Source organism: Ovis canadensis, chromosome 3, assembly GCF_042477335.2.
Source record: "Ovis canadensis isolate MfBH-ARS-UI-01 breed Bighorn chromosome 3, ARS-UI_OviCan_v2, whole genome shotgun sequence".
Lineage (NCBI taxonomy): Eukaryota > Metazoa > Chordata > Mammalia > Artiodactyla > Bovidae > Ovis > Ovis canadensis.
The window spans coordinates 63,359,232-63,377,479 of record NC_091247.1 but is presented as its reverse complement, the minus strand read 5'-3'; the positions used below and the strand labels follow the sequence as shown (position 1 = coordinate 63,377,479).

The 18,248-nt window shown below is 40.3% G+C and overlaps 2 protein-coding genes across 7 annotated transcripts in view; both read left to right on the top strand.

The window, feature by feature from the left end:
• The first annotated feature begins 9,109 nt into the window (after positions 1-9,109).
• On the top strand, positions 9,110-16,329 carry LOC138436919 (large ribosomal subunit protein eL39-like). The gene is made up of 4 exons (XM_069583249.2): positions 9,110-9,369; positions 11,302-11,463; positions 12,905-12,971; positions 15,807-16,329. Exon 4 carries the CDS (start codon positions 16,001-16,003, stop codon positions 16,154-16,156), a length of 156 nt encoding a protein of 51 aa, XP_069439350.1. The 5' UTR covers positions 9,110-9,369; positions 11,302-11,463; positions 12,905-12,971; positions 15,807-16,000; the 3' UTR covers positions 16,157-16,329.
• The window catches only part of PAPOLG (poly(A) polymerase gamma), a 31,574-nt gene continuing 22,435 nt past the window's right edge, over positions 9,110-18,248 (top strand). For 4 of the 6 annotated variants that reach the window (XM_069583245.1, XM_069583247.1, XM_069583242.1 and 1 more), the window contains exons 1-3: positions 9,110-9,369; positions 11,302-11,463; positions 12,905-12,971. In XM_069583245.1, the coding sequence (XP_069439346.1) occupies positions 9,353-9,369; positions 11,302-11,463; positions 12,905-12,971 (246 nt within the window). In that variant the 5' untranslated portion in view covers positions 9,110-9,352. The remainder of the gene's footprint in view (positions 9,370-11,301; positions 11,464-12,904; positions 12,972-18,248) is intronic. The other 2 variants (XM_069583246.1, XM_069583243.1) reach the window with 1 other exon arrangement.

Below are 18,248 nucleotides of genomic sequence, written 5' to 3'. Positions count from 1 at the left end.
AATTCCATCACTTCCACTAGCTTTGTTCGTAGTGATGCTTTCTAAGGCCCACTTGACTTCACTTTCCAAGATGTCTGTCTCTAGGTGAGTGATCACACCATCGTGATTATCTGAGTCGTGAAGAGCTTTTTTGTACAGTTCTTCTGTGTATTCTTGCCACCTCTTCTTAATATCTTTGGCTTCTGTTAGGTCCATACCATTTCTGTCCTTTATTGAGCCCATTTTTGCATGAAATGTTCCCTTGGTATCTCTAATTTTCTTGAAGAGATCTCTAGTCTTTCCCATTCTGTTCTTTTCCTCTATTGCTTTGCATTGATCACTGAGGAAGACTTTCTTGTCTCTCCTTGCTTTTCTTTGGAACTCTGCATTCAGATGCTTATATCTTTCCTTTTCTCCTTTGCTTTTTGCTTCTCTTCTTTCACAGCTATTTGTAAGGCCTCCTCAGACAGCCATTTTGCTTTTTTGCATTTCTTTTCCACGGGGATGGTCTTGATCCCTGTCTCCTATACAATGTCACAAACCTCCATCCATAGTTCTTCAGGCACTCAATCTATCAGATCTAGGCCCTTAAGTCTATTTCTCACTTCCACTGTATAATCATAAAGGATTTGATTCAGGTCATACCTGAATGATCTAGCAGTTTTCCCTACTTTCTTCAATTTAAGTCTGAATTTGGCAATAAGGAGTTCATGATCTGAGCCACAGTCAGCTCCTGGTCTTGTTTTTGTTGACTGTATAGAGCTTCTCCATCTTGGCTGCAAAGAATATAATCAATCTGATTTCAGTGTTGACCATCTGGTGATGTCCATGTGTAGAGTCTTCTCCTGTGTTTTTGGAAGAGGGTGTTTGCTATGACCAGTGCGTTCTCTTGGCAAAACTCTATTAGCCTTTGCCCTGCTTCATTCCGTACTCCAAGGCCAAATTTGCCTGTTACTCCAGGTGTTTCTTGACTTCCTACATTTGCATTCCTGTCCCCTATAATGAAAAGGCCATCTTTTTGGGTGTTAGTTCTAACAGTGTTGTATTACTTTCATGTGTACAACAAAGTGATTCAGTTATACATATATGTATAGATTAGATTATTTTTCTAGATTTTTTTCCATTATAGGTTATTAGAAGATATTGAGTATAGTTCCCTGTGTTATACAATAGGTTATTGTTGGCTATCTATTTCATCTATAGTAGTTTGTATCTGCTAATCCCAAACTCCTAATTTATCTCTTCCCCCTTTCCTCTTTGGTAACCATAAGTGTGTTTTTAATGTCTGTGAGTCTACTTCTGTTTTGTAAACAAGTTCATTTGTATAATTTTTTTTAGATTCCACATATAAGTGATATCATATTTGTCTTTATCTGATAAATTTAACTTTTAAATATACATACCTTTTGATATAGTAATCCCATCTTTAAGAATTTATTAATAACTAGTGATACAAGTATAGAGGATATAGGTATAAGGATATTTATTATAAGCATTATTTATAATATAAACATATTTGTGACAACAGTGAAGTGGTTAAATATATTCTGACAAATATTACATACTATTTATGATAAAGAATGCCATATTACTGTTAAAAAGAACAAAGTAGGTGCATATTTACTATATTGGTTTGCTAGGGCTGCCTTAAAAAAGTAACAGATTAGGTGGGAGGCTTAAAGAATAGAGGTTTATTTTCTTGCAGTTCTGGAGGCTAGAAACCTGAAACAGTGTGTCAACAAGGCCTCTCTCCTTGGCTTGTAAATGGCTGTCTTTTCATGTGCCTTCATGTGGTCTTTTCTCTGTATCATCTGTGTCCAAATTTTCTCTTCTTATAAGGACATCAGTCATATTGGAGTAGAGACCACACTAACAACTTTATTCGCACTTAACTTTGTCTTTAAACTCTATTTCCTGGACTTTCCTGGTGGTACAGTGGATAAGAATTTGCCTGCCGATGCAAGAAACAAGGGTTCAATCCCTGGTCTAGGAAGATTCCACATGCTATGGGGCAACTAAGTCCATGTGCCACAACTACTGAGCCTGCTCTTTAGGACCTGCAAGCTGCAGCTGCTGAGTCCATATGCTGCCCATGCAACTAGAGCTTGTGCCCCACAGCCAGAAAAAGCCATTGTGATGAGAAGCCAGGGCACCACAAGGAAGAGAAGCCCCCACTCGCCGCAACTAGAGAAAAGCCGTGCGTGACAACAAAGACTCAGCGCAACCAAAAATAAAAACAAACAAATAAAAACAGCCTATCTCCCAACACAGTCACATTCTTAGGTGCTGGAAACTAGAACTTCAACATATAAAATCTGGGGGACACAATTCAGTCCATAACATTAGTAACATAGAAAGATGTTCATGATTTTTTAGGTTAAAAAAAAATTTGAGCAGAACAGCACATGCAGTACAATCCCCCTTTTTTCAAACTTAAACACTAAAAACAAACCTCTGGTACATGCTTATATGCAGTTTGGGGTACATTGCAAACATTCTGGAGGGATGGATACACAGCTGTTAAAAATGGTCCCTGGGGAATAAAACTTGAGTTAGGAATGGGCAGGAGGGACAGATTTTCTCTCTCTCTCTCTCTCTCTCTCTCTCTCTTTTTTTTAACAAACATGGGTTACATTTGTAATTGGAAAATTTGAGTTTAAAAAATAGAGATACAGGGTAGATCCCTGATCAAAGGAAAGCATATGCTTCCTTGAAAGAAAGTGTCCTTATTGAAATGAGGGTTGGGGACTGGCATTCAATCCAAGGTAGATTGACAAAGACAGGAAAATGGGAAGAAAAACAACTAAAACTGAGGTGAATTTAAAATAACAACATAAAAGAGAATTGAAAAGTATTTTTCTGATATTGACTTTGATAATTACATAAAGGTTTAAAGCTGTGTTTGAAACACTGTAGGATTTCATTGAACTAGTAGAATTAAAAGCAGAGTTTTCCTTTCTTCCAAAGTACTGCAGTAGATAAGAGCAAACAAAGCATTCTATAAGAGGAAAAAAAAAAGGAAAGAAGGAAAATAAGTACTTGAAAATTAAATACATAAACAAAGAGGAAAATTAAGAGATAAGAGTATTGGTAATCGATGTGAATAAGAGTTACATTTACTGACGCCTATGCGCCTGGCTCTGAGCTAAGGACTCTGCCCTGTGAAGATGACAGAATCTGCCTGCAATTCTTTTCTGGCTTTTTTATTTGAAACAAAGCTGAACCTTGAAGAGAATTCTATGCAGCCAGCAACAAATATCTTGGTTTGAAAACTTGAGGAAAGGAGATTTTCTATATCCCAGCCTGCCAAGATTCCCTAAACTGTTGGGAAGATGTAGGAAGAGGTAGGAAGAATGAGCTCCGTGGTGCTTCTGGGATGAGACCACCAGCCCGCCCAATGAGCTTGAGATGAGAACTGGAGGTAGGAGAAACCCTTGAGGTGCAGGTGCCAAAGGACAGGAAGGTGTATTTACCACAGCCCAGGGCCAGATGTACACAGTCTGCCATAACTCCCTGAATCCTTAAGTCTCAAGAAGTGGGAAGAGAGAGACTCAGGATGCCCAAGACTGACTTTACCTGCCAGCTCAGAGGAATGAGGAGCTCAGGGTCAAAAATTCTGTCTTAGAAACTAAAGTGACATTTCTTGCATATCTGAACTTTTGGATAGAGATTCATACTGGCTATACATGCTCTTCTCATTTCATTCTCTTACAATTCTATTAACTTCATTTTACAGATGAGGAAAGGACTTTTTAAGGTAAATTTCTCTCTGGTCACAAAACTAGTAAGTAGCAAAACTAGAATTCAAATTTGGTTTTCCCTCACACTGAAACCAATGCTCGCTATTACTGTATGCTGCTTTGGATAGGTTTTGCCTTCTCTCTCCCACCTGCACCCAATGCCTACTTCCAAATCTTGCTCATTTAATTAAGGGCATACTCTATTCCAAGAAGTTACGTTTGAGCATTCCTGCCCTGAAGTTTAGGCAGCCTGCTGTAGGCCTCCCTAAATCCCCTGACCCCATCTTATCACAGACCATACCACATTTGATCTTGTGTAAGTGCGTTCTCCTTCAGGAGACTGTGAACTCTCCAGAGAGGAATGAAATAGTTCCTGTGCCTGACACATAGTAGACTCTTTAGTTCTATAACACGAGAATATCACTTCTTTTTTATTGTTTCCTCATAAACTTTGAAATTCATAAAATTAAAGAATACATCTGGTTTTATGCATGATTAAATCACTGGAGTCTGACCCAGAGTTTGGCACAGAGTCAGTTCAGTTCAGTTCATCAGCTATGTCCAACTCTTTGCGACCCCATGGACTGCAGTATGCCAGGCTTCCCTGTTCATCACCAACTCCCGGAGCATGCTCAAACTCATGTCCATTGAGTTGGTGATGCCATCCAACCATCTCATCCTCTGTTGTCCCCTTCTCCTCCCACCTTCAATCTTTCCCAGCATTAGGGTCTTTTCAAATGTGTCAGTTCTTTGCATTAGTTGGCTGAAGTATTGGAGTTTCAGCATCAGACCTTCCAGTGAATATTCAGGACTGATTTCCTTCACGATGGACAGGTTGGATCTCCTCACTGTCCAAGGGACTCTCAAGAGTCTTCTCCAATACCACAGTTCAAAAACATCGATTCTTCAGTGCTCAGCTTTCTTTATAGACCAACTCTCACATCCATACATCACTACTGGAAAAACAATAGCTTTAACTAGATGGACCTTTGTTGGCAAAGTAATGTCTCTGTTTTTTAATATACTGTCTGGGCTGGCCATAACTTTTCTTCCAAGGAGTAAGCATGTTTTAATCTCATGGCTGCAGTCACCATCTGCAGTGATTTTGGAGCCCCAAAAAATAAAGTCTGTCACTGTTTCCATTGTTTCCCCATCTATTTGCCATGAAGTGATGAGACTAGATGCCATGATCTTAGTTTTCTGAATGTTGAGCTTTAAGCCAGTATTTTCACTCTCTTTCATTTTCATCAAGAGGCTCTTTAGTTCTTCTTCACTTTCTTCCATAAGGGTGGTGTCATCTGCATATCTGAGGTTATTGATATTTCCCCTGGCAACCTTGATTCTAGCTGTGCTTCATCCAGTCCAGCATTTCCTTTTTTTTTAAAGAGGGAAATAAAGTTTATTAGAGTGGGAGATGCTGTTAGAACATTGGGCCAGCTCAAGGGAGAACCAACCTCGAATAGGGGTCCTTAGTTCACTTTTATATTCAGGGTACAAGGAGTGGGATAGGGGTCTTGTGGGTCATTTGCTAATTGGATGAGGCATGTATACCAGGTGGAGGGAAGAGTAAAGCACCTTCTCCCTATGAGGTAGGAGGGGAGACAGGTTCTACTGCTCAGGAAGACCTGAAATCCGTTACTAGTTAGAACATGGGGAAGAGAAGGACAGTGAGAGTCTGGTTTATCTGTTCCTGCATTCCAAGACCCTCCTTGGTTTCATCTGCTCTTTTGTCCTTGGGTGACCACATTCTGTCCTCTCTTTATTTTTAGGGCCAACTCTTTGGCCCCTGTTGATACCCTGCTCATGTCTAACTATCTACCTATTTACCTTCTCAGACATTTGAGAACCCAGTCTCAAAGAAAAAGGGACGACGACCACTCTGTCAGTCCAGCATTTCTCATGATGTACTCTGCATATAAGTTAAATAAGAAGGGTGACAATATACAGCCTTGACATACTCCTTTACCTCTTTGGAACCAGTCTGTTGTTCCATGTCCAGTTCTGTTGCTTCCTGACCTGCATACAGATTTCCCAGGAGGCAGGTCAGGTGGTCTGCTATTCCCATCTCTTGAAGAATTTTCAACAGTTTGTGGTGATCCACACAGTCAAAGGCTTTGGCATAGTCAATAAACCAGATGTAGATGTTTTTCTCGAACTCTCTTGCATTTTCAATGATCCAGCAAATGTTGGCAATTTGATCTCTGGTTCCTCTGCCTTTACTAAATCCAGCTTGAACATCTGGAGGTTCACATACTGTTGAAGCCTGGTTTGGAGAATTTTGAGCATTACTTTACTAACATGTGAGATGAGTGCAATTGTGCGGTAGTTTGAACATTCTTTGGCATTGCCTTTCTTTGGGATTGGAATGAAAACTGACCTCCTCTAGTCCTGTGGCCACTGCTGAGTTTTCCAAATTTGCTGGCATATTGAGTGAAGCACTTTCACAGCATCATCTTTTAGAATTTGAAATAGCTCAACTGGAATTCCATCACCTCCACTGGCTTTGTTCACAGTGATGCTTCCTAAGGCCCACTTGACTCTGCATTCCAGGATGTCTGGCTTTAGGTAAGTGATCACACCATCATGGTTATCTGGGTCATGAAAATCTTTTTTGTATAGTTCTTCTGTGTATTCTTGCCACCTCTTCTTAATATCTTCTGCTTCTGTTAGGGCCATACCATTTCTGTCTTTTTTTGTGCCCATTTTTGCATGAAATGTTCCCTTGGTATCTCTAATTTTCTTGAAGAGATCTCTAGTCTTTCCCATTCTATTGTTTTCCTTTATTTCTTTGCATTGATCATGGAGGAAGGCTTTCTTCTCTCTCCTTGCTACTCTTTGGAACTCTGCATTCAAATGGGTATATCTTTCCTTTTCTCCTTTGCCTTTCACTTCTCTTCTTTTCACAGCTATTTGTAAGGCCTCCTCAGACAACCATTTTGCCTTTTGCATTTCTTTCTCTTGGGGATGGTCTTGATCACTGCCTCGTGTACAATGTCACAAACCTCCGTCCATAGTTCTTCAGGCACTCTGTCTATCAGATCCTTTGAATCTATTTGTCACTTTCACTGTATAATTGTAACGGATTTGATTTAGGTCATACCTGAATGGTCTAGTGGTCTTCCCTACTTTCCTCAATTTCAGTCTGAATTTGGCAATAAGGAGTTCATGATCTGAGCCACAGTCAGCTCCTGGACTTGTTTTTGCTGATTGTATAGAGCTTCTCCATCTTTGGGTGCAAAAAATATAATCAATCTGATTTCACTGTTGACCATCTGGTGATGTCCATGTGTAGTGTCTTCTCTTGTGTTGTTGGAAGAGGATGTTTGCTATGACCAGTGCATTCTCTTGGTGAAACTCTATTAGCCTTTGCCCTGCTTCATTTTGTACTCCAAGGCCAAATGTGCCTGTTACTCCAGGTATTTCTTGACTCCTACTTTTGCATTCCAGTCCCTTATAATGAAAAGGACATCTTTGGGGGGTGTTAGTTCTAGAAGGTCTTATGGGTCTTCATAGAACCATTCAACTTCAGCTTCTCCAGCATTACTGGTTGGACGACAGACTTGGATTACTCTGATATTGAATGGTTTGACTGAGATCATTCTGTCATTTTTGAGATTGCATCCAAGTAGTGCATTTTGGACTCTTTTGTTGACTATGAGGGCTACTCATTTCTTCTGAGGGATTCTTGCCCACAGTAGTAGAGATAATGGTCATGTGAGTTAAATTCACCCATTCCAGTCCATTTTAGTTCACTGATTCCTACAATCTTGATGTTCACTCTTGCCATCCCCTGTCTGATCACTTCCAATTTGGCTTGATTCATGGCCCTAACGTTCTAGCTTTCTATGTAATATTGTTCTTTACAGCATCCGACTTTACTTCTATCACCAGTCACATCCACAACTGGTGTTTTTTGTTTTGGCTCTGTCTCTTCATTCTTTCTGGAGTGATTTCTCCACTGATCTCCAGTAGCATATTAGGCACCTACCAACCTGGGGAGTTCATCTTTCAGTGTCCTATCTTTTTGCCTTTTCATACTGTTCAAGGCAAGAATACTGAAGTGGTTTGCCATTCCCTTCTCCAGTGGACCACATTTTGTCAGAACTCTCCACCATGACCTATCTAACTTGCGGTGGCACGGATTAGGTTTTCAATAAATGTTTTTTAATAAATGAGTCTATCTTCTCTATGTATTGTTACATTCCAAGAAAAAGCAGCTTCTTAACATTCTTTTCCTTGTAACCAATTTACTGTTTTAAATTAACTTTTTAAAATTTGTCATCATTTTCCCATTTTCATCCTCATTTGCATGAAACATGATCTCCACTGTTTGAACACATGTGATTTTGATTCAGCCGTGTATTTATCCCTATATTGCAGGCTACCAGCCTACCAATTTCCCATACCTGACTGCTGTGCTGTGCTGTGTTTAGTCGCTCAGTCGTACCTCTTTGTGACCCCATGGACTGTAGCCCACCAGGCTCCTCTGTTCATGGGATTCTCCAGGCAAGAATACTGGAGCAGGTTGCCATGCCCTCCTCTACAGAATCTTCCCAACCCAAAGATTGAACCCAGGTCTCCCTCGTTGCAGAAGGATTCTTTACCATCTGAGCCACTAGGGAAGCCCTACCTGATTGCTAGAAGGTCATAAATCAGGGGGAGGTACTTCGAGGTGAACAGTTAGTCTCCAATTTACAAACTCGCTTCACTCCCAGGTAATTATAAAGGCACACGTTCCTAGGTGTGACCTTCTCACAGCATAATCGCCTCAAGGAATAGATTGATTACATATAAGTGATTAAAATAAAGGTGCGGTATAATGGAAGAGTTAAAATAATATTTGCTAGGCAAGGTTGTGTAGTTTTTTAAAAATATATGACATAGACTTTCACAAGATAAGGAATACGTTCCAAGTTACCTTCCAAGCAGTTAGCCTGGATAGCAGTTAGCCTGGATAGACAGTCCCACGGACAATGAAGGGAACCAAGCACTATTCCAGACCGGCGTTTGCAGCCCAAGCCTGTGCCTCTGTGGGCGGGGCCACTGAGCCTGCTGCAGCTGCTAAGTCGCCTCAGTCGTGTCCGACTCTGTGCGACCCCATAGACGGCAGCCCAACAGGCTCCTCCGTCCCTGGGATTCTCCAGGCAAGAATACTGGAGTGGGTTGCCATTTCCTTCTCCAATGCATGAAAATGAAAAGTGAAAGTGAAGTCGCTCAGTCGTGTCCGACTCTTAGCGACCCCATGGACTGCAGCCTACCAGGTTCCTCCGTCCACGGGATTCTCTAGGCTAGAGTACTGGAGTGGGATGCCATTGCCTCTTACCCGGACCTAAAGCAGGAGGGGGCGGGGTCGAGGGCGGGCCCAGGCCCCCCATGGGCGGGGCCGCAGCGGCCGAGGGGCAGGCTGGGAAGCGGCGCCATATTGGCGTCGGCCGCGCTGTATTGTCATAAATAGAGCCGGTTTTGTGGTGTTTTCACTACTCGGTTGGATGCCTCGGCTGTAGTAAGTGAGAGAGTGAGCGTGCAAGCGAGTTACAAGCAAGCGGAGGAAACTGGACAGGAGGAGAAGGGAAGAGCAAGAACAGGACTCCAGAGCGAAAGACAACTCGCCGGTGAGGGAGACGCAGGAAGCGATGAAAGAGATGTCTGCGTAAGTGGTGGGGGGCGGCGGTTGGGGGTGAGGCAGAACTGGGTGGGCTGCGGTGGCCTGCACGGACCCCGTTTCCGTTCCCTGCCCCTCGGGTCCTGCCCAGAGCTCTCGTGTGGTCTCCTTTCTCCCTCCCGACCGGTCGGCAAGGGCACCTCCCCTACACCCGGCGGCTCACCTGGCCAGACTCGGGGACTCTAGAAGTCCCCATCTGTTCCCTGGCTGCCCTGTCTCCGAGGACGCCCCTAGACTAGGTTGCGGCGGGAGAAAGGCCCGTGTGTCTGTGGGGAAAAATTGTCGGTCACTCTCCTGCCCCCAGCGCTGTCTGAGCCGGTCTCAGCTCCTGTCTGCATTGGCGCAAATACCATCCCCCTACCTCCCCCGCCTCCCTTCCTGACCGGCTGTCTCCAGGTCTTCTGGAGTGCATTCACCTCTATCCCAGCCCATGGGTTTCTCTTTTTAGTCAAGCTTTGGTTTTTTCACCCTTCCCTCATCTCCCCACCTATCCACAGTACATCTGCCAGTCTATACCTCCTGGTCATACTTTGATAAGTCAGAAACAGTGTCGGTGCTTGGCAAGATTTTGTTTTAACTTCTTACATTTTGGTTTATTAGGAAATAATTTAAACATACAGAAAAATGCCGAAAATAACATAACAGCATCATTTACGTAGCCATCACGCATCTCCCAAAGCATAACGTTCCGTGTGTGTGTGTGTACACATATCTTTAGCTAAAAGAAACCGAACATACTGAATACATATGAAGGAATTCTGTTATCTCCTCCTGTAGGCCCATTCACCTCCCTGCCTGGAGTTCCCCACAGTTCTGAATTTGATGCTTATGCGGCATATTTTTTTTTAATGCTATTACTGCATATGTATATGTCCATAATCTGCATTGTTTTACTTGTTTTTAAACTTTATATGACTAGTACCACACTTGTTATTCAACAACTTCTTTAGCACAACATGTCTTTTAAAGAGATTTGTCCATGATAGTATTTTTCAGCTCTAATTAATTCACACTAATACTGTATTGTTTTCTTTTGTAGAGATACATTCTGATTTAGTCCATTTCCTGTTAGTGAGTGTTTTAGGTTTTTTCTAAGTTTTCTTTTTTTTTTAATGTCACAATGTGGTAGTGAACGTTTTTGTACATGTCTCTTTGTGCACTTATCCTAGAATTTTTCCAGAGTGTTTACTTCTCCAGGGATTGTGTCACTTGCTTTTGTTTTCCTGTCTAGATGAGAGAGGTTCAGAACCGTGGATTTGGAATTTTAATGCTAGTAGGGACCTTGATAGCCAGCATTTTCAGCACAGAGATAAGAAAGTGGGACTCAAGATCATAGTTGGTATCATAGACTTCACTTAGTGAAGAGAACAATTCAACTAGAGTCACAGAATGTTAGGACTATAAACTCTGATGGAAACAACTGATGTTAATAAGTTTCTCTGGGACACATCTAGTGATTTCTTTTTAGAAGCTAGAGTATTTCATAAGGACCTTCTAATGAAATAATTTGTTTTTTAATGAGGTTGGGGGCATTGTTTTTTACGTAGAGCTTTCTTTCAAGTGGCTGACTGCTTTTCAAAGGTGGTACTTGACTTAAGTCTGCAGGGTGTAGTCAAGGTGGCCCTGGCCCAGCTCCCATTCAGGCTCTTTGCATTTGAGCTGAGTGGTGTTGGCACAGTTGTCCTGATGCCAACACAGGCTGCTTTTGACTTGAAAACGCATCCTAACCATGAAAGCTTGAAGTAGAATGAATCTCCATAAGCACAAAATATCCTTTTTTTCCTTAAAAAAGGGGTGGGGGGCAACCAATAGTACTGAGTAAACTTTTAAAGTAGCTAAATTAATGAGTGGATTGAGAGATTTAATGTATCAGTAAATGAAACGTTAAATTTTTTCTGCTCTTTCATTTTTCTTGAACAGAAACACTGTGCTGGACAGCCAGCGTCAACAAAAGCATTATGGAATCACCTCTCCAATTAGCTTGGCATGTCCTAAAGAAATTGATCATATTTACACACAGAAATTAATTGATGCCATGAAACCATTTGGAGTGTTTGAAGATGAGGAAGAATTGAACCATAGGTATGTCATTTAAAAATGCAAAGTATTTTACAGTACATTCTTTAATCATTACTTCTATAAACATATATTCATGTACCAGTGATGTCCCTGTGTAGGGATATAAAAATGACAAAATGAAGAGAAAACTTGGCATTCCTAGAGCTTAGAGGAGGAAACTTAACAATTAGCCAAGTAAGTAAAATAAACACAGTGTTACATATGACAGTTGCCGGCTGAGAAAAATGAAGCTGGGAGTGGAGGTTGTCAAGGAAGTCTTCATTGACATTTGAGGGAAATTTTGAAAGTGAGGAAAGAGCTATGTGGATTTGATGGAAGAGCAGTCTAGGCAGAGGCTTGCGTCAGGACTGTGCCTGGTATATTTTAAAAAGATAGCAAGATAACCTAGGTATATGACACAGAGTGAATAAGAAGGGGAATGTGGGCTTAAAGAAAATGAGATGGGAAGGAGCTTGGAGGGAAAGGTCATTTAGGACCTGAAAACCATTATAAAGGTTTCAGCTTTTACTCTGAGATGGAAAGCTGTTAGGGTTTTGAGCAGCAGATTGACATGATTGATTCATGTTTAACACAGTCACTCTGGCTGCTTTACTGAAAGTAGTCTGCAGAGGGGTCAAAGTCAGAAACAGGGAAACTAGTTAGGAGACTGTTCTAATAACCCAAGGAAGAAATGGTGACCGGAACTAGGGGGATGGCAGTGGAGGTGATAAGAGATAGTAGAATTCTGGATGTCTTGTTTAATAACGAATGGGGGTTGGTGGGGGGCATCAAGGATGATGCCAAGATTTTTGGTCTCAGCATCTGGAAGGATGGGGTTCCATTACTTGAGAAAGGCTGAGGGAGAAGCAAGTTTGGACAGATCGGGAATTCGGTTTCTCATGTGTTATCTTTGAGATGCCTAAACTTTTTTTTTTAATTTGGATTTGGATGTTACGTTGGTTGCAAGTTTGTTTTAATATCAAATTGCTTTTATTAAGTTAAATTTTATAAAAAATTAGCCAATAAATAATTTGCCTGTTTTTATTATCCACAAACTTGTAACTGTCAATGAGAGTGCTGACTTCTACTGTTACCACACTGAATTGATTGTATTCCATAGTAAGGCCAAGAAAGTTGACAGTTCAGTTGGCCTCTGCAGCCTTATTGAAGGTAATTTTGATTTTTTTTTTAACTAGGCTTTTTGAATTTTGAAAAAATAGCTCAAAAACCAAAATACTATCATCACATTTATCGTCTCTTTGGAACTCTTAGGAACCTAAGAATGCCAAAGAGATGTGCCTTGTGTCAACAGATGTGATAGCATTAGCACGTGTATAATATGCTTTTACTCTAGCACCAACATAAAGGTACTGCCTATAAGTTTAATTACTTTTAAAAATACTGTTTGTTTTTGGTGGGGGTTTTTTGTTTGTTTTCATCTAAAGCATTTTATTTTTTGTTATAGGCTGGTTGTTCTTGGTAAACTGAACAATCTAGTAAAAGAATGGATTTCTGAGGTCAGTGAGAGTAAGGTAAGACTCTGAATTGAATTCAGTTTCATTGTGTCCTGGTAACAAAATGCAGAGTTGAGAATAATCAAAAATAGATTAAATGTTTTTAGTATACTTGGAGATGAATTGTTCTAGACAGTTGAAGTGAAGAGAAAGTCACTCAGTCATGTCCAGCTTTTTTCACCCCGTGTACTATATAGTCCATGGAACTCTCCAGGCCAGAATACTGGAGTGGGTAGCCGTTACCTTCTCCAGGGGATTTTCCCAACCCAGAGATCGAACCCAGGTCTCCTGCATTGCACGTGGATTTTTTACCGGCTGAGCCATTGGGGAAGCCCTCTAGACAGTTGAGTCCTAAATAAATGAGGATTTACCCCAGAGGTAGCCAGTGTCTGACTACATTTCCACATAAATGTCTTCCTTGACTCACATGTAGTAAACCAAACTTTAAATACTGAAATTTTAAAAGCCAGATTTCAGAAATCTGGTGAAATAACAGGTGTGGCAGCACTGGGCCTTTCTTTGGGCAAGGCCAGAAGAGGCTTGAATGGAATTGGGCTACTCCCCTCTGGTGCCTCATGGTCCCCATTACTCCCTGCTCTCTCAGACATAGCAACTGTCAGTTATTAGTCTCTGTGTTTCTTACGTATACTTTCCTCATTTGCCTATCTGCCTGGCCTGTGAGACATTGGAGTTTGCAAACCCTAATTTATAATTATATTGCTTTTTTCCCCTCTAGTAGCTTAACTTTTTTCCTTCTAAAATCAATTAATATCTCTTTGCTTTCTTAGAATCTTTTGAATTCATTTGTGTGGGAATCTTCATTGGCTGTAGTAAAATGAGATAGGGCATGTTCAACTGGATAATACTGTTTGTTCCTTTACTAAGTGGCTCAAACTGTTGTATTTTAAATTTTTAGTTTTAGTTGTGTGTGTGTTTTTTTTAATAGTTTTCCCATCTCTTAACAACTATCACCTGAAAGTTAATGGCTCACAGCAGTAGTGTCTCTGTAAAATCCCTTTCTGCCCATTAATTTTCATCAGTTTAGAAATTACACACCTGTTAGAATTCTTTTACAACTTTTATTTCCTTTTGTAACCTTTGATATGTGTATAAAATTGGTTCTTTCAAGCAGTGGGCTCTGAATAAGGTTATGAGGGACTGTGCTAAGTCTACAGTCATTGAGTTTATATAAATGGTCTTTACACTATTGACTTTTTCTGCCAAATGACTATCTGGCTCATGTTTGAGCTCACAGCAAGGTTATCAATAGTTGAAGTTTTCTGTTAGGTTGAATTCTGAGCAGGTGAAATGCTAGTCATGAGTAATCAAAAAAAAAAAATCATGCTTGTTTCTCTGCTACTAGCTGATCAACTCTTTAATAATCTTGTCTTATTCACTTGCACAACCTTAGGACAGAGCTCAGGCATTGAATGAATGTTGGGGAACCTGTTGTCTCTGTCTATAATCAGCCCATAATTGCTGTGGGTATGCAAACCAGATACACAATCAGCTAGAACTGATTTAAAATCAAAGTAACAAGCTTTTTGACTTCTTGTGTTGTCTTTATGTCATGTAATATGGTCATACTGAGGTCTTTGCTCTCATACATATTCCAGGATACATCAAGGGAAGTCAGGTGTTAACTATTCACAAAAAAGGGCTAGATACTTTATTCAGATATGCACCTAACTAATTTTCTTACTGGGTGGATTTTTTGCACCTAAAAGAAAAATTAGTAGAATCTTTTTCAAGGTCAAAGGTTTTTTAAAATTTTTAAAAATTGCTTTCCCCTCATTTTATTTACATCAGTACTTTAATTTACAAATTTCACTAGCTGGTTTCCATTTAATTCCTAGGCATAAAACCATTGTTAAAAATTTGAGGCATTACCACTATTTGATCTTTTTTTTTTAAGCAAATAAAAGTTTTTTTTTTTAATTTAATTGGTTTTACCATCTTCCTTTGCATAGACACAGTGATTAGTCATTTTCAATATCATAATTCTCTGTCATTTATACCTATTATATGGGAAATATCCAAAGGATTTGAGTTAGATCAAATATCATTTTAATATTCTGTGCATAGTTGCAATATTTAAACAATCTAGAACTCCAAATCATTTTAGTTAAATACTGCGGTTTGTGGTGAAAATGTTTTGCTCTGTTTATCACTTTCTCATAAATCATGAAAGAATCATGCTTTTCAAAGTGGGAAGGTAAACTCAACAGGGCTTCTCTAACCTTTTGTTTCATGTTAGTCATTAATAATTTTATTAACTCCTTTCTAGCTATAAAATTTGTGGTACTCTTGAAACATACCTGTTAAACAGAGAAAGTAACAAACATAATATCCTGTTATACAGATATTTTTAATCAAACTAATTAGCGTATACTAACTACTCTTTGGAACTTGGACTAGGCATTTTGGGGAAATGCCTAGAAATAGTAGATATAGTTCTCACCTTCAAGGAATGTAAATATAGTTGAAGTGATGGAACTAACATACAGGGAAGAAGAAAAGTAAATGTAGCATGAAAGAGCACATGGGAAAAGAGCTTCTTATAAAGAGGTGGATAATCAAAGAATGCTTCATGAGGAACGTGGGACTTGAAGTGAACTTTGAAAAATAGGTGAAATTGAGATAGCAGAAAGGAGAGCAATCATTTGAGGCAAAAGTGAAAGTGTTAGTCACTCAATCATGTCTGACTCTTTGCAACCCAGTGGACTGTATGTAGCCCGCCAGGTTCCTCTGTCCATAGGATTTTCCAGGCAAGAATACTGGAGTGGGTTGACATTCCCTTCTCCAGGGGATCTTCCCAACCCAGGGATCAAACCCGGGTCTCCTGCATTACAGGCAAATTCTTTACCAGCTGAGCCACCAAACGGTTGGCCCATTTGAGGCAAGGAAAATGGCAAATGCAATGGGAAGGAGACTACGTTATGTAACATGTTGGCAGTTGGAGCTTCAGAAGGGAAGATCAAGAAACAAGGCAAGAAAGATCCTACTTTTCTCCGCCATCCTATGTGCGGTTGAGTTCTCTCCTCACCATGTCTTCTCACAAGACTTTCAGGATCAAGCAATTCCTGGCCAAGAAACAAAAGCAGAATTGTCCCATTCCTCAGTGGATTCGAATGAAAACTGGCAATAAAATCAGGTACAACTCCAAGAGAAGACATTGGAGAAGAACCAAGCTGGGTCTGTAAGAAGCAAGCTGGGTCTGTAAGAAGTGGTCTTAACATGTGGCACACATGTTAAGACCACTTTTTTAAGCAGCCAAATCACAGTGAGAACATCACTACTGTAATGCTTGGCTCCTGATGTTTCTTATTTCCTCACTATCAGTCTGAGACTCAGTAATAAATATGAAATATTGGGAAAAAAATGAAAGATCCTTAAGAGCATACCATCGAAGTCCTTAGGATCCAGGGATCAGTATCCAGAAAATAATGCATTGGCAAGTTTTGAGCAAAAGAGTTATGTGATAGAGTTAAAAATATCAGCCAATGAATTTTTTACAAAATGGGATTTAGAAATAAAGACTGATAGAAATGATAGAAAACATTTTTCTTAAGATAGGGATATATACATCTGTGTGTGTGTGATATATGCATCTGTGTGTGTCCCCTCAGTTGTGTCTGACTCTGTGACTCCATGGACTGTAGCATGTCAGACTCTTCTGTACATGGGATTTACCCAGCAAGAATACTGTGATGGGTTACCACTTCCTCCTCCAGGGGATCTTCTTGACCCAGGGATCTTGTGTCTCCTGCATTGGCAGGCAGATTCTTTACCACTGTGCCACCAAAGAAGCCCATGTATGCATGTATACTAGAGACAAATCTGTTTTGTCTGTCCTCTGAGCATACCTTCACTACTTCAAGCTACAATCAAAAAACTATAAATCTCAGCTCACTAAATTTGACAGATGTAGTTTGTATCAGTAGCATTTAGGCAGTTGTTTTTTTTTTTTAATTGAGGTATAGTTTATTTACAATATATCAATGTTAGGTGTAGAACATAGTGGTTTGCAATTTTTAAAGGTATACTCCACTTAAAATTGTTTTGCAATATGGCTGTGTTCCCTGTGCTGTACAGTATGTCCCTGTACTTTATTTTATACATAGTAGTTTGTACCTCTTAGTCCTCTACCCCTGTTGTGCCCCTCTCCCCACTGGTAACCACTCTTAGTTCTCTGTATCTACAAGTCTGTTTCTTGCTGTTATATTCACTTGTTTTTTACATTCACATGTAAGGAATAACATACAATATTTGTCTTTCTCTGTCTGACTTACATAAGCATAGTACCCTTGAAATCCATCCATGTTGTTGCAAATGGCAAAATTTTATTTTTTTATGGCTGAGTAGTATTCCATTATACACACATTACATCTTTATCCATTCTTCTGTTGATGGACATTTAGGTTGCTTCCATGTCTTGGCTACTGTAAATAATGCTGCTCTGATCATGAGGGTAGTCAGTCTTGTTTGACTCTGCAACCCTATGGGCTGTAGCACACCAGGCTTCCCTGTTCATCACCAGCTCCCACAGCTTGCTCAAACTCATGTCCATCAAGTCAGTTATGCCATCCAACCATCTCATCCTCTGCTGTCCCCTTCTCCTCCCGCCTTCAGTCTTTCCCAGCATCAGTGTCTTTTCAGATGAGTCAGTTCTTCGCATTAGGTGGCTGAAGTATTGGAGTTTCAGCATCAGTCTTTCCAATGAATATTCAGGACTGATTTCCTTTACTATGGACAGATTGGATCTCCTTGCTGTCCAAGGGAGTCTCAAGAGTCTTCTCCATCACCACAGTTCAAAAGCATCAATTCTGTGGCGCTCAGCATTCTTTATAGTCTCACTCTCACATCCATACATGACCACTGGAAAAACCACAGCCTTGACTGTACAGACCTTTGTCAGCAAAGTGACAGCTCTACTTTTTAATATGCTGTCTAGGTTGGTCGTAGCTTTTCTTCCAAGGAGCAAGCATCTTTTGATTTCATGGCTGCAGTCACCATTTGCAGTGATTCTGGAGCCCAAGAAAATACGGTCTATCACTGTTTCCATTGTTTCCCCATCAACTTGCCATGAAGTGATGGGACCAGATGCCATGATCTTCATTTTTTGAATGTTGAGTTTTAGGCCAGCATTTTCACTCCCCTCTTTCACTTTCATCAAGAGGCTCTTAGTTCCGCTTCGCTTTCTGCCATTAGGGTGGTATCATCTGCATATCTGAGATTGTTGATATTTCTCACAGCAGTCTTGATTCCAGCTTGTGATTCATCCAGCCCCACACT

Coding starts and splice junctions, on each gene's coding strand:
- LOC138436919 (XM_069583249.2), top strand. CDS start 16,001: ATGTCTTCTCACAAGACTTTCAGGATCAAGCAATTCCTGGCCAAGAAA.